This window comes from Strix uralensis, chromosome 3 (genome assembly GCF_047716275.1).
Source record: "Strix uralensis isolate ZFMK-TIS-50842 chromosome 3, bStrUra1, whole genome shotgun sequence".
In the NCBI taxonomy this organism is placed as follows: Eukaryota; Metazoa; Chordata; class Aves; order Strigiformes; family Strigidae; genus Strix; species Strix uralensis.
The window spans coordinates 14,110,655-14,126,461 of NC_133974.1; the positions used below are offsets into that span (position 1 = coordinate 14,110,655).

Below are 15,807 nucleotides of genomic sequence, written 5' to 3' on the forward strand. Positions count from 1 at the left end.
TGTTTTAGTACTTCAGATATGACTTAGTTTTTGTTGCATAAAACAATGTATGAGATTTGTCTTTTATTGTATGATGTGTTTCTGTTCTTACAGGCACAGGGAAGAGGATTATTAAGGATTGTGAATTTAAGATTTTACAGCAGGCGGGGAACAGAACAGGTATTTAGGTCTACCTCAGAAATGTATTTTACTGACATAATTGTCCATTAATGACTGCCTGAGAGACTGAAAGTATTTTTTAATTTATGCAACTTCAGAATTAGTATTTCTATAAAACTTTTAAAAATAATAAGCTTTTTGCATTAAATGGAGTAGCTTGCTATTTATTTGCCTTTTTAAAAAACCTAATTAGTTCATCTACTGAAGTTTGAATCTTGAGTTTTCAGCATACTGACAGGAACAGGTCTAGAGATGTGGAGTTCAATATCAAATGTAGACTCTTATTCAAAAAGGAAGGTGTAAAAAGCCACCTAATTATTTGTTAATGAGTGTAATGATCATAGCATGTTATGCGTGTTATATTTTCTACAAGAAAAGAGTAGACTGTGATGATGTTTCTTAAGTACACACCTGAGAGAAATAAGAGGAATGAAACCCAGCCTTCTGCACTATCACAATTTCAGTAGAAAACAAACAAACCCTCACCTTACAGCCCAAAACTTTCATGCAGTGTGGGAAAGAAAAAATGAGTGGATTCAACTAATCATTCATAGCTTAAATAGGGCAGACACAAAGGCTTCATTTTTACAGCCTGTTATGAGATATGGAAAGGTATATTATGGGTCAAACTTCTACTGCCAGGTTGCTTGCGAATCTGATGAAACTGCTTATTAGAGTCAGCTTGTTCTTATCAAACCCTGAGTATGGGTCTTGTACTCTCCCCTGAATGAGTGTTAAATCTTCAGTGTCATGCTGAGGTGTAGGTCTGTGCTTCCTATATTTCTAAGGGTTTGCACACAGTGCTTGTGGCTTGCTTTTACATGCCTTAGGAGCTACCTATGCAGTACTGCACCATCTTCTCCTATCTCTTGTCTACGAGTTGTGTGTAGCCTTTGTTTGGTTGCTTTTTTATCCCCCTTTCCCTCCTTGTAAAAAAAAATTTGTTTTCCTTTCTTCTTCTTTATGAGGAAAGAACAGTAAAGAATCTGTCTGCTGCCCTCACTGTGTCCTCCTGGGAGGAAAAATGGCTGGTCTGAAGTTATATGGACTTTGAAAATGACCTTAATAGATTTTTAGGATGTTTGGGTGACTGGTTAAAAGAAGAAATTGCATGCTTGATTCGAAGGGGGAAACAAATCTTTCTGAATCTCTCTCAGGGGTAGAATGGGGAGAGATTTTATTTCCTTCACTTAAAATATAAAAGGGAAGGCTGAAGTAGACTTCTTTTTACTGGAGGGCTAGTAATGAGTGTAGCTGTGCTAAACTTCAGCTTCATTGCACTTGCTACTACTAAATTTACAAAGAGGTTGTTATTAATCTTTGAATGTTTTAATCCAATTTCAGATATTATGGTTTAAAGAAGTGAGGTATAGTTTATATTCTTAGTGGAAATTGGTGACACTGTTAAGGTGTGACAGGCACAGCAGCTAGAAGACTTGTATATTAGAACTAGCTATATTGGGATTTGATTCTTAGTGTTGCTAACATAAATGACACAAAATGTGAAATGCCAACCTGCTGAGGTTTTCAGTATCTTGTTCTGCAGTTCCCTTAAACTGAGAAGCTGTTTACTGAGGCAGCGTTGCCTACTTTGCCTAAGGATTGATTAATCTCTATAGACAACATCTGTAAATTAGAATGTGTTAATGGCCACCCAACATCTAAATTTAGCAGCAAGAGAATAACTACTGACTACTGAGTAAACATTTAACTCTTTTTTTTTTTTTTTTTTTTTTTTTTTTTAAGATCTTGTTAAGAGACTTGGCATGTACAATTCCTTGACAAACTACAGTAGAGATTGCAGTACTCTAGCTGCTTAAGAATATAATCAGAGAACGCTTATGAAATTTTTATGATATAAATAATTCTTAATTGGTTTTAAAAACACTTAATTATGCTTTCTTTTTCAATTAAAAACACATTTTAAGCTTGGATTTAAGCAGCGCTCTCAATAGCTGCAAACCACTGTACAACAGTGAGCATATTACTTCATTGTCATTGTTTCTGTGGCATAGCTAGAACTTAAAACATCATAAGAAATAAAAATAATAAAAAAACCCCAAACCCAAACAAAGATACATATCCTAAAATAATATTGTTATCTTCAAATGATACCTACCACAAATGTGCTGTAGAAACTCCATTAAAACTTCTTAATTGTATGGACGTCTAGTAACATTTCTGTACTTCATTTATGTTGGGGTATTTTCCAGGGTGAGAGGCGCTGGCTTCAAAATTGATTAGATGCAAACTTGGACAGTTCTAACATTTGCAGGATGAATTTTTATTAGGAAGTTTTTAAAAGTGAACTGCACTAACAAAAATGGGATTTTTATAAACAGTATAATTTTTGGGAATCTACATGCTGTCTTTCAGTGAAAACTAGTCTCTCTGAGAACCTAATGATCTTTCTTAAAACACAGAAGTTGTGTCGGGGGCAGGGAGAATAAGTAGAAATTGTATTTTCAGAAATTGTTGTGCATTGCCAGTGGCACTAAGTTTGACTTCAAAAATTGAGTGTATATTTGCAGGCTCTTGTCTTGTGGAAATAGTGTATAGATCTTGTTGTAACTGTGTGGGAGTTTGCGAATCCTGAAGGAAATATTTTGTTACAAGTACATTTTGCCTCTTAAGATACCCAGAGCTGAAGGAGAACAATCCAGGAGCATTTTTGTAGCCTTGATGAAGTTTACTTACAAATATTGAATTATTTCATCTGTATGGACTTAATCTGATGTTCACTATATTGCTGCTTAGTCCATTGTTACCCAGGAGATTCTTAAATTACGATTTACTTGTCCTGAAATGAACAATGTGTTTCTCTAATATCTCTTCATCTGTGTATCTCTTGTATCCTTTTTTTTTTTTTTTTTTAATTGTAGTAATGCTTGCCCGAAAGTTTGTTCCCAGGGATGAAGAGCTGTGTTTTCGTAAAATTCTTCCTTGGGTGAACCTCAGAGGCAGGACAGTAGAAAACTGAGGCTGCTGAATGTTTTCTCTGAACAGAGAACAAGCCACAGTAGCTTTGCATTGCTGTCTGCAGCGTTCTCCTAGGAATGCCGCACTTGTCATTTTATTTGCTGTGTAACGATGTGGTACAGAAGTTCACATTCCTAAAGATTTGTTAGTGTTATCATAGTACTCTTCTTTTTATACAGGTTGTTTTTACTCTTCCTGCCACAATTGATATTTTATCTTTATTATGGCTTTTAGTATAGTTTTTTTTTTAAATTTAAAGCATGTTAAATTTTCAGGATGAAAGACTGTATTTCTTTTTCTTCTAAAATAGAAACAATAGTTTGGGGTTTTGGGGATTTTTTTTTTGGGGGGGGGGTATTCCTTGATGTGTGTGTGGGGTTTTTTGTTGTTTGCTTGGTGTTTTTTGTTTACTTTGCTGATATAATGTTTGGCAGGATGGAGTTTTCAAGATGAATATTTCACCTGATGGAACTCTTCTGGCAGCTATTCATTTCTCAGGAAAACTGACAATCTGGTCTATTCCATCTCTCAGACAACAAGGAGAATGGGACCAAACTGATCAGGTAGGGATGTAAACGTTTAGAAACTTGCAGTATAAATCTTAATCTTTCTGTGTTTTAACCATAAGCATTAAACTTTAAAAATTAAGAAAAAGAAGCAGTTGTGTTGCACTGGATTTTTCATGAGGCATTTTGGTACCAAGTGGGTGACACTGATAGAGGTAGACTGAAATGCTATTTTAAAATGTAAGTGGGGGCCAACATGGGTAACTTCATTTGAATTGTTGAAACCAAATTCTGCTGGATGTCTAATGTGTTCATCTATTTCTCCCTCAAAATTTACCTTCCTTCTTCCAGATAACGCTCGAGAATAGTTTGTTCATCAGGTTGATATTAGTAAGTCACATGCTTTCTACAGGAATTGTTTGCAAAACTGAATGTTCTCTAAGGAGAATGCTTTATTGAGGAAAATGTGTCTGCATTTTCAAAAGTGACACAGCTGAAATGATGCCCACTAGTCTGAAGTATTCTGGGTTTACTCCACTTAATTTCTTGACTAATAGATATAGAAAGGCTTTTCACTTGAAGTGCTGTGTGTTACGTTCTAAACCTACAAGACGTGAACCCACATCAAGTCCAAACAGGGTAACAGTCAAATGGGATCTTTGGTCACTAGACATGTATGGCACAAACTACCAATATTTCCTACACAGTATTGATCTCAGATGGTTTTATTGTACGTAAGTGTGTTTCTTATTAGAAAATTATTGTAGAATGAAAGATTTGCTAGTTAGGAGTAAACAGTTGTGTTTTAGTGCATATGCTGATTAATTAATCCCTGTTACATTATCATTAAATATTTGCAGTTTCTGTTTCTTTGTAATTTCTTTTTGCAGGGTAGATTTTTGCACAATGTATCGACTCCTTTAGAAATTTCAATACAAAAATACTTCCTCCAATTTTTGTGGACTGTTTTAAATTCAAGTTTATGCATTCATAAATGAATGAAATAAAGCTTTTTCACATGCTGTATTGAATTTCTCTGCAGTCTGTGCATTGTGCAGTAGTTACTATAAGGTCCACAACAAAATGCTTCCTTGACATTACATATAGGCACAGGCTTCCATAGTGAGGAAGAGGACAAAATGAAGGAAGACATCTTCCTCTGGGTATCATGATGACTATGAGGTTAAATGAATATTTTCAAGAAAAATTACAAAAAAGATAGGCCAAACTTTGATTGTAGGAAACACTTAAGTCAATAATACTTGTACAGATAATGGTATGTTGCCATCCTGAACAACACTAGTGTGCTGCTACCTTTTTCATTTGACTGCAAGAGCAGCTACTGACTTGGAAACATGGGTGTGGTGTTGTGTAGCTTAAGTTTTGTTTTTCATAGGTAAGCAGTCAGATCTAGTCAGGCCGTACTGATTATGAAACTCTTCTGGGTCTGGCTGGGATGGAGTTCATTTTGTTCACAGCAGCCTATATGGTGCTGGGTTTTGGATTTGTGACCAAATTGGATTTGCTGATAACACATCAGTGTTTTAGCTGTTGCTTAATAGTGCTTACACAGGTTCAGGGCCTTCTCTGTTTCTCACTGTTGTCCCCCAATGAGTAGTTTTGGGGTTTGCAACAACCTGAGAGGGGACACAGCCTGGACAACTGACCCCAACTGACAGAGGGGATATTGTATGCCATGTAATGTCATGATCAGCAATAAAAACAGCAGGGCGAGGTTTTGGGCAGGTAGCCAGAGCTTGGAGACTGGGTGGGCATCTGTCTACTTGTGGGAGATGATGAATGGTTGCCTTTGTACAACTTGTTTTAATTTCTTTTTTCCTGGCTTTCCTTTGTTTATTAAACTTTGTCTTGACCCACAACTGTTCATGCTTTTGCTCTTCTTATGCTGTCCCGCTGCGGACAGGAGTGAGCAAGGGGACTGTGTGCTGCATAGCTGTTGACTGGTATCAACCCACCACAGAAATGTAGTTCCAAGCTTGTTCAGTAAAGCACTTTTAAAAAAACTAAGAACAAACAAAAATTCTGCTCCAGTGTTGGCAAAAGTGGTGTGTGTGTGTATGTGTGCATATCTATTTTTAATGTACGCTTCAGATTTTTGTGAGAACACAAATTTTGCTCAAGCATGCTTACAGTGAATTGTTATATTTTTTTCTTTGTTTCTAATGATAATGAATATGTATTCTGAAGCAGTTTTGAGGATTTCACAATTTAGTGAGGATGATATAAAGGAATATTCAGTATGACTTATCAGAATGATTTTTATAGGTGAAACTAGTGTTCAGGTATAATGGATATTTTCATAGTGTGTGTCATTCTAACTTGTCACTCAAACATATCTGTTAAATTAGCTTAAAGTGGCCTCATGTTTACTTTTAAGTAGTAGACTCTTCTCTTTCTACTAAAAAATTTTCTGAAAATCCCCTTACATGCTTTGGTTGTCTGAGCTGTATAGTCTACCTGTACTTCCATTGTATTGCAGTTAGGGGCAGGATTACTGGCATCTATATTTGTGTAGTTCTCATATATTCTGATTTTACAAAATAAAGTAAAAAAAACCCAACACAGCAACAGCTTACTAATTCTAAACATTGCAGTGCATTATTAAATAATGTTGCTTCTTTTGCTGCACTAGTCGTGAAAGAGCCTTTATAGTTACAAAAATAACCAGAGTAAATACTTACAGCACTGTACTAGGCTGGTACTCAGGAACACTACACAAAGCAAACAGGAGGACTGTTTTGGAGATTCCTCTTTTATATGCTTTCAGTCCCATGTCTAGACATGAAAAACAAACACTTGGGCTTCTGATTGCTGGAGAGCCTTTATTTCATAAATCTTTGGGGTGTGATTGCTGTTTAATGCTGATTAGGCCGGGTCTGATAATACTCTTGTTTTCTAATATGGTGTTTTAAGAATCCAGAAGTCTGTTTTGCTATGATTTTTTTTTTTTTTTTTTAATAATTTAACTGTCTGGAGGAAAGTACAATGTCATTACAGCAGCTGTATGTTTTCTGTTCAGGAAAAGTTTGAATTTATGGGGAGCATTTTCATTGAAAAATGAGTGGGTCAACAATAGAGTAAAAAAACAGATTGTCTGTGTGACAAAGATATACTTGAATATAACCTTTTTTTGTCTTGCACTTATTTTTTTTTTAGCCAGGTTATGATGAGCTCAACCCAGACTGGAGACTTTCTAGTGAAAAAAGAAAGAAGATAAAAGGTATGTGGTACAGTTAGGTCATTATTTTATACCATTGTGTAGTTAAAAATATTTACACAAATATACAAAGACCTGTAATGGCTTAATTAAATCTCAATTGGAATAGTTGCCAAAATTGTATGTATGATTTGAATTTGTAGCATGGCATAGCTAAATGAGTGCCACAATAGTTTTTTTTAAAATCCTCTCATAGGAATACTTTTGTAGCCATAACCATAAATAAGACGATATTTCAGTTAGTACAGGACTTCATTTATTATTAATAATGTGATTATGACTCTGTAGAATGCTGAACATTCAGCAGACATCTCAGCAGCCACTACATCATAGTATCGTAGGTAACATATTATTAGACTCGACAGTCTAAAACCGAAGCTTACCTTTGCCTTTTCTTTCTATAAATGTCTAATAAATCTTGAAAGCTAACATAATGTGAAGATAGCAGTTTAAAATACTAAAACAAAACAGCTTTGTTTCTTCCTACTGGATTTGCCTCATGTCAGTCTCTCTATTCTTTTCCCGAAATTCAGACTACAATGTGAAGCCATTTATCACCTGGTTATTGCATGGCTCTTCCAAGAGTGGAGATCGATGACTATTCTGTGATCCATTCACTACTGCTTGTATACATCTATATTATTAAAAGATCCCTATTTCTTTGTACTATTTTTCTTGGTGATTCTGTCTTCAGGTTAATTCATCTGACCTTCATGGGTAGGCTGCTGACTAAGTACTGAAGTGGCAGAAAAGTGATAAGCTGATCTGTTTCTCAGTGCTGTTTGGGGAAAGATCGTTTTCGTTTGGAGAGATGGAAAATTACACTGTAGTGAACAAATTGAGCTAACTCTCGTGACCATTTTGTCCTAACATCCAGTCACCATAACCAAGACAGCCTTAGAAATAACACAGCTTCCATCTTCAGTGACTTTTTTGTTTGTTTTGTTGGTTTAATCTTCCTAACAACCTCATCCTGTAGGCTGTTTCAGGAGTCTTGTTCATAGTTTTCGCTTGTCCTCAAAAGCAGTGTAACCTTTTCTGATTTTCATCAGTATTATGTTTGTTGACAGGGAGACTTGGTCAAGGATGGCCTGGGAAGTATTGAAGTAGATCTTTATCAAATATCTAAAATTTGTCATATTTTGTGCAAGTAAAGCCGTTTACTGTGAATTCTTTTTCAAAATAACATTAAAAAATAATTACATCCACAATTAAGTGATCTTTTTGCCTCTTCAACAGCTTTATTTAATGCAGAACTGATTTAGTAAAATATAATTGATCTAAAATACAAACTTACTGAACCGAAGATGCATATACAATAATAAATGGTTGTTAAATTAGGCCATCAGATGAAATCTCTTAGTAACTGAAGTCACTTCTGTTCTTATCTGGTGTTTAAAGTTATCTTTCTAGGTATAGTGCATTCTTATTTCCTTGTTTATTTCTTTTAGATAAAGAATCCTATTACCCATTGGTAGATGTAAATTGGTGGGCAGATAATTCTGTCATCCTGGCTCGCTGCTCTGGTGCATTGACTGTGTCATCAGTCAAGACATTAAGAAACTTGCTGGGAAAGTCATGCGAATGGTTTGAGAGTGCTCCTCAGGTCACTTCAGCTCATGATGGAGGATTTCTAAGTCTGGAGGTGAGGAATGTGCACAAGCAGATAACCTTTTTGGAATGCAGTAGAACAGTTTGCTTTGTGTATGTAATCCTAAGGATGTTGTGTGTATGTGTGTGGTGTGGTTAAAAAAAAAAAGTTATTATTACTAATAGAAAAAGTGATTCTGTTTCCTTATCTCTAGATAGGTATTGCAGGGAAATTCTGAACTTGCTGCAACTTAACTGTCTTAACAAAAACTTGATTGTTAAATAACTTCTGGAGAGTAGAAGCAAAGCTCTTAGAAGGCTGAGCCTGAATGAGAGGAATCTTGCTGCAGGAAACAGTTTGTGTTGACAGTTTTCACTACTTTGTAAGTGCATTTGAAGAATACTGCAAGTGTCCCTCTCCCATTTTGAAACAGATGCCTCTTAGAGACAGAGTGTGTTTAAAAGAAATGAGGAACACATTTAAATTAAGACAAAGCCATGTAAAAGATATTTTTTTTTTTCATCTTTAGTAGGATTCCAGGAAGGAGAAGAACACAATTAAGTTAACCAGGAATTTTCTTTGAAACTTAGCAAATTATTCTTTCCTAGGGCTTACACTATAGGTCTTAAACATCTTAAACAGAAGTTTAAAATAATACTTACCAGAATATCTCAATATGTACCAAAGCTTGTATGTATGTTTTTTGGAGGTTTATTATTCTGGAAATAAGATACAGCCAGTGACTGACATATTACAGCCTAAGAGTGTAGTTTGAGGCAACATTTGCATTGAACAGAAAACCTTGCATTGGATAGCTAAGAGTTGAAAACACTGCTGTATGCTGCACTGAGCTATATAACAGTGTATGAAGATGTCTCCATAGTTCTGCCTTGTCTGGGGTAGTGTAGGATGTTTAGTAAGAATCTTTCACCCTTACTTCAGTAGGTAAGGGATAGAGCCTTAGATCTAGGAGACAGACTCAGTGAGGTTTTGTGAAGCATGTTAAGCAAGTTGAGAAATAAAAGATTTAGAGGAGAAGGGGAGGAAGGATGTTGATTTTGAAATTTGAAGTGGTGGAAGTGGCATTACTCAATTCTCATCAAACTAGTTGAGGTGTACCGAGTGGATGCTTCATATTCATATTTTCTGTGCAGTGTGAGATAAAACTTGTTCCAAAAAGATTACGCTTGGAGAGCAGGCCTGGTGATGAAGATGAGGGAGAAGATGACTCTGACTCAGATGATGAAACTTCTGCTAAGGACAGATACTTCAGCTACCTAAAGCAAGGCCTGTACTTTGTGACAGAAATGGAACGATTTGCTCCTCCACGGAAACGTCCACGTACTATTACAAAGAATTTCCGTCTTGTTAGTTTGAGATCCACGACTCCAGAGGAACTGTACCAGAGGAAAGTAAGTATAGAAGGAAAGATCATATCTCTCTTAATCAGCTTTATTTAGAAAGAACTTTTAATTCTTGCTATATCAACAGAAGGATTTAGGCACATATTTCTAAGGGTCCCTTAGTTGACAGTGTACTGTGTTACCTAATTGAAGGGATCATTGTTTAAAACTAGCATTGTAATGATTCAAATAAGATGGTGTTTACAGGTCACTGAGGAGACACTGTGCATCATTAGCTTGGCTGGATGAAGTGCACTCATGTGAGTGTTTACAAATAGTGGAAGACCTGGCAAATACATTGAATGAAATTAATTTAGCTTGTTATTGGCCAGGCAATGGGATAACTTATACTCCGATGTGAATGTAGTTTATTTGCATGTTCTTTCAGGCACACATACAAATTAGGCCTGTGACTCACTTGTACCAAACAGATAGAAGACTACTCTAGGCAGTTCTTTGTCCAGGCCATTTCAATTGTTCTGATGGTAAGCCAGTTCGCTCTATAGCTATTAGAGTTTTCAGAGAGTGTTGATGTCATGCTGGTTACCTAAATAACTTCTTCCTTTTTCTTGAGGAAAAATCTCTGATTTTCTAGAGGTGTCCATCAGATCTGAGTCTTACTCATCTGTATCTGGAGTCATTCTCTCTCCTACCTGCTTAAGCATATCCACAGTAATTATCCCTATACCTGTTTCAGCACATAGAACTAATAATTGGTTGTTAAATACGGAAACTGGATGACTTTCGTTCTCACATGTTTGCTTTTATAGATTGATAATGAAGAATATGGGGAAGCTTTGTCTTTGGCTCAAGCATATGGCCTTGATTCTGATCTTGTGTATCAAAGACAATGGAGGAAGTCAGCTGTTAATGTTGCTTCAATTCAAGACTACTTGGTGGGTTTGTTTTTTGTGACTTTTAGGTTTTCTTATGGGAATGGCTGTGTTACCCTTTACAGAAATTGAATTCTCAATTGTGTTCTAATTTACACAACATAAATTGGTGGCGATTTGGAGAGCTGTCCTGCAAATTCCATTTTGTGTCATGTGGAAAAGTGATCTTGTTAATTTAACTGAAGCCTTAATCCAGAGACCTTGGAAGTTAATGGAAATCTTTCGTTTCAAGTATGTTCTAATTTCCGTTAACAGCAGCTTTCTTTCTCTGGTCTAATCTCTCCCCAACATGCAACAGTAGATTGTTGCCTGAAAAATGATAATAATAAATAATTGGAAATATAAAGCATTTAAATAGCTTCCAAGTATTTTAGAAAATTAAATGGCAAGGTGAAGTTGGAATCAGTAGCTGTATAGCAAAGTTTTAATAACAAAATCTACAGTGAACTCTGCTACCTGTAACTGGAGCTTTTTAGTAGAATCCAACATGGGGTTTTTTGGCTTGGAAGAAGGACTTCCAACTCAGCAGACAAGTGAGCTGCACAACCTAATGGTGCTATAGGGTAAAGTCTTCCAAGAGAACAAGAGAAATATTATGTAATTTTTGTTTTTTCAAGTCAGATATTAATTGAATGTCAAAATAAGATTTTTACAAGTAGCCACTCTCCATGTGCTATGTAATCTTAACTGAAGATCAGCAGATAAGGCCAATAGTATTTTGTGACCCTGGTGTGTCTTTTTTGTCACAGAAGCCTATTGGCATGTGAAGAGGTTGATACTGAAAATGACTCTAGTGCTATTGTGAAATACATTTGGTTTATAAAAATTGCATTTTAGCCCAAAACCATCACATTTTATCTAGTGTAAGGAGGAGTGATACTAATTAGGGAATACAAATAATAACAACTTCTGTTCCAGTTCTTGTGAAAGTTCTGCTACATCATTCAACATTTCTGTGCCCTTTTCTGCCACATAAACTCTGAGGGAATTATGTTTTTTGCATTCTCACCTCTTTTGTTGGTTCACATTGCAAATAATCAGATTAACTGGACATTTTCTTAAGTGGAAGAAACACATTAGAAGATTTTAACATCTCTGTTCTTGTTGCTTTGGATTGAAGCATATGATATTGTGTCTACGCTCTTGTTCTTGGCCAGAGCAAAATTAAGAAGCGCGCATGGGTTCTTCATGAGTGCTTGGAAAGAGTTCCAGAGAATGTGGATGCTGCTAAGAAGCTGCTTCAGTATGGCTTGAAAGGCACAGACTTGGAGGCTCTTGTGGCCATAGGAAAAGGAGAAGATGGTGGCAGGTTTGGAAAGAGTATTTTTTTTGTTTTATTTTTAAAGAATGCTGTATGACATCTTTTCTAGTAATCTGGTAAAACTTTTTTATCAGCCACTAATGAAAATGTTAAGATGCTTTTACAGGACATTAAGAAAGGTAATGCTTTGAATCAAACTAAAGACGTCCATGAGGTACCTATTCTCATTTTACCTTTGTAAAAGGTAAAATCACTGTTTATTTTGTACTGTGTTTTCCCTCTTCTCTGGATGCTCCTTATTTTCTTCATCATAGAGAACTTTGCTATGAGAATCTATTTCTGTTGCCTCGTCTGGAAGCTGCAACTACCCCTATAAATGCCTTTTGCTGTATGTCTTAATTGTTGTAATGATCTTCAGTAGTTCAAGTGGGGAAGGGATCAAATCAAAACACAGTGGGTCAGTGGGGAAATAAATGCAGAGACAATTCTCTTCAGTATTCAGTTCCTGGTGGTAGAAATAGAAGAGGATGTTCTTTCTTTGTGCAGTCATCTATTACCATTGTATGCCGTAGAGCTGCTGCCGATTCCAGTGCTACCTGTGGAATTTAGAAACTTTTATCAACCATCATAGTTATGTGGTTGCTGGTTCGTTTTTTTCATTTGTTTTAGGGAGGGAGTGAAAATAAGAGATGTGTCTGTTGTTGGCTTGTGATGGGTGCCTGCTATTTTACAACAGCAAAGCTCAGTATCTTTTTCTATAGAAGTTTAGACTTTTAGTCAAGACATAAACAGAAAGCTGTGTTAGTATGTTTATTCAAAAATTGGTTAATCATATCTTTTTGTTGTTGCTTTTTTTGTTTATCAACATAGATTACATTGTTGGTTTTGTCTTCCAGATTTATCTTACCGGGGGAGGTGGACATTGAAATTCCCTATGAAGACTTTTTGTCACCAGATGAAGAAATGGATACTAGAAAAGAAAAAGAGGCCAAGAAGCGTCAAGAACTGCTATTATCAGTAAACTTCTCAAAGTAAATGAAATGTTGGGCTATGTTTTATTTGGGGTTAGATGCTTATTTTAACTGCACAGTTGCAAGAACGTAACTACTCTGATGTATGTTATTCCTAATAGGACAGTGGTTTAAATTTTACTTGGCATTATAATATGTCAGAGCTCTCGGTTGACTTAATTTCTTAATATATTCCAGTGCAAAAAGTCATTAAAATGTGCGACTGTTGTCTTCATATGCACGTGATGTACAGTATCAGTTGTGAGCATGAAAATTCCTGTTTTGAACACAGGCTGACGCTGGAACAAAAAGAACTCTGCCGTAGCAGGATGAAGCTGTTAACTTACCTTGACCGCCTTGAAACCTATGAGGTGAGGAAATTTGCTAATTGGCTACAGTTCCTTTGAGTTCTCATTCCATAGGTATTCCTGTAACTTTCTTGTCACATCATGGTATCTTTTTTTGTTATATATTGTAATGTCAATAATTATAGTCTTCTTGCAATGCTGCAGTCTCTCACCTGAGCTGTTTTCTGTTCAAGCTACCGTGTTTCTCCTGCTTTACTTTTGCAAATGGCCAGCTTCTACTGTAGAGAGGTATAGTTGGGCAGAAGCCTGCTTTGAACATACTGTGTCTGCAGGGAATCAACTTACGCCACAACACGAAATGTACCACATCATTCTGTAACTAATGCTGTGTAAACACTAATTAAAACAGGGCAGAGAATTGTCTTAGTTTATCAATCAAAAATGTATCTTTTTTTCATACTGAAACAAATAAACAGCAGCATGCTTTTCTGCATATATTTCATACTTACGCATCCTAAGATAAAGAAATGTGTAGGCTTTTTGATGCTTTTGTAAATCTTGCATAAAACCCGAACTTTTATAAGTGGTGTGTGTGGTTGTTTTTTGGTTTTTGTTTTTTGTTTTTTTTTAAGGAAATCCTTGGAGGGCCTCATGCAGCTGAACAGCACTATGATGCCGAATTCTTCAAGAAGTTCAGGAATCAGAATATTGTACTTTCAGCAAGAACTTATGCTCGGGTATTAATATTTATTTCGCTAGAATGTAATTTTGCTGTTTACACTTAAGTGTATTTTTTTCCGCCCTTTGCACTTGGTTGAATCTCAGTGGGAATTTAAGAGGAGTGGGGGGGCGTATCTGTTTGATTGTAAATAAATAAATGCAGTGATCCTGACCTAATTTTCTTTATTGCTAAAGAAAATTCTAAAGTTAAATGTTTGTTGCATCATCTAAGTTATGCAACTTAATGTTTTGCTCTTTAGGAAAGCAATGTCAGAGCCCTGGAAATTTTGTTCACTTTCCATGGATCAGCTCTACTTCCACACAGACAGGCAATTCTCTCCAATTTTCCAGAGACTACTTCACCACATGAATATTCTTTCTTGTTGCCTGAAGCATGGTAAGGATGCATCAATGGATGTTTACTAAAAAAAAAAAAAAAATTTTTAGGTTAATACTGAAATTAGTTTTTATATATGGCAGTCTGCTGTTGGGTATTACCTAGAATCAGGAGAGCAGCTTTGTCTTTATGTACTTGACCAGTCTTCATTTTCATCTTTACTTTGTGCCATTCATGGAAGATTTTTGGTCTCTTTCGGTTATAAGGAAAGTAGGGACTTCAAGTATTCTTGCCTCTCTTACACGTAAGAGGAAGCATGTCCTTTTCTGATCTGAAAGTGCCCAGATTTTCACAAGTGTAAGTACAAGTCTGTAATTGGTTTGTAATAACAGCCAGAGTTAGGAAATTAATAATACAAGTGTTTAGCTCCCTGGAAGCAATTACGTTTTTCTGGATACGTTTTGAAATGTAATTTAACACTTAAGCAGTCAGTAACTTCAAAACTGTTAATCTTCTTGTTACTGATTCTTACGCAGCTTGCTAAGGTAGAATTATGAGAAGCTTTAAATCCAGACTTTCCTACTCTTTCATTTCAGCATAAAATGTTAGTTTACTGTCAATTTCATGTAATTTGTCATAAGGGAGTCTTCCTTGAACATCGTAATAATGTTCTGCCTATTAATTAAAAGAATTTTTTGCTCCTAGAGTGTTTCTTTCAAACACTTCAATTATGCAATTAGTTTTGAAGCATATTGTTCAGTGCCCATAAAGAATTGGGGAGATTTCATTATTTAATATTTTTCAATAGGACTTTGAAGCTTTACTTCAGAGGGATAGTTTTTGGAGTAGCTAATAGAAATTTTTTTTTTTTAAGTCTTCCAGCATTATAGTTAACTTTTTCACTTCAAAGTTTTAACAGTCCCAATTGGATAATTCTCCATATAGAAGAGTTCTTTTTAATTCATTAAGTTTATTCCCCTGACATTTTTCCTGGTTTGTAATACTTACCACTTTTGTCCTTTCTGAGCAGAAGTTAGTCTTTATTTCATGATATCTAATACTTACCAGTGCCTTTTTTATTGTGTTGGTAGTACTAGGAGAATGTTTAGTTATTTATTATGGTGTGAAAAACTTGTTTTATCCTTGTCTTTAAGGTAGCAATTAGGACCATGAAGAGAAATTATTGCAGTGTTTATAAAATGAGTAAAATATGTTCCAATTTTTCTCTTTTGATAAGATTTATAATGTGAGAGGGAAGGAAGAAGGGTGGTCTTAGATGTGGTTATGATATTTTGTTGGTGTTCAGAAACAGGTTCCCCTTCTTTCTGAAGGTTGTTTGTTCTTCATTTTGTTTTTTTATTTTGTTGTTGTGGTTGGTTGGTTTGTTTAAAAAACTGACTTA

General features: G+C 35.6%; 1 protein-coding gene across 4 annotated transcripts in view; it reads left to right on the forward strand.

Annotated features, from left to right (window-relative positions):
• Nucleotides 1-15,807, forward strand: part of NBAS (NBAS subunit of NRZ tethering complex) — a 190,137-nt gene that overhangs the window by 20,430 nt on the left and 153,900 nt on the right. For all 4 annotated transcript variants that reach the window (XM_074861544.1, XM_074861545.1, XM_074861542.1 and 1 more), the window contains 11 exons: nucleotides 94-159; nucleotides 3,573-3,701; nucleotides 6,822-6,885; nucleotides 8,334-8,527; nucleotides 9,628-9,885; nucleotides 10,647-10,772; nucleotides 11,927-12,078; nucleotides 12,927-13,061; nucleotides 13,333-13,411; nucleotides 13,981-14,085; nucleotides 14,329-14,465. In XM_074861544.1, the coding sequence (XP_074717645.1) occupies nucleotides 94-159; nucleotides 3,573-3,701; nucleotides 6,822-6,885; nucleotides 8,334-8,527; nucleotides 9,628-9,885; nucleotides 10,647-10,772; nucleotides 11,927-12,078; nucleotides 12,927-13,061; nucleotides 13,333-13,411; nucleotides 13,981-14,085; nucleotides 14,329-14,465 (1,445 nt within the window). The remainder of the gene's footprint in view (nucleotides 1-93; nucleotides 160-3,572; nucleotides 3,702-6,821; nucleotides 6,886-8,333; nucleotides 8,528-9,627; nucleotides 9,886-10,646; nucleotides 10,773-11,926; nucleotides 12,079-12,926; nucleotides 13,062-13,332; nucleotides 13,412-13,980; nucleotides 14,086-14,328; nucleotides 14,466-15,807) is intronic.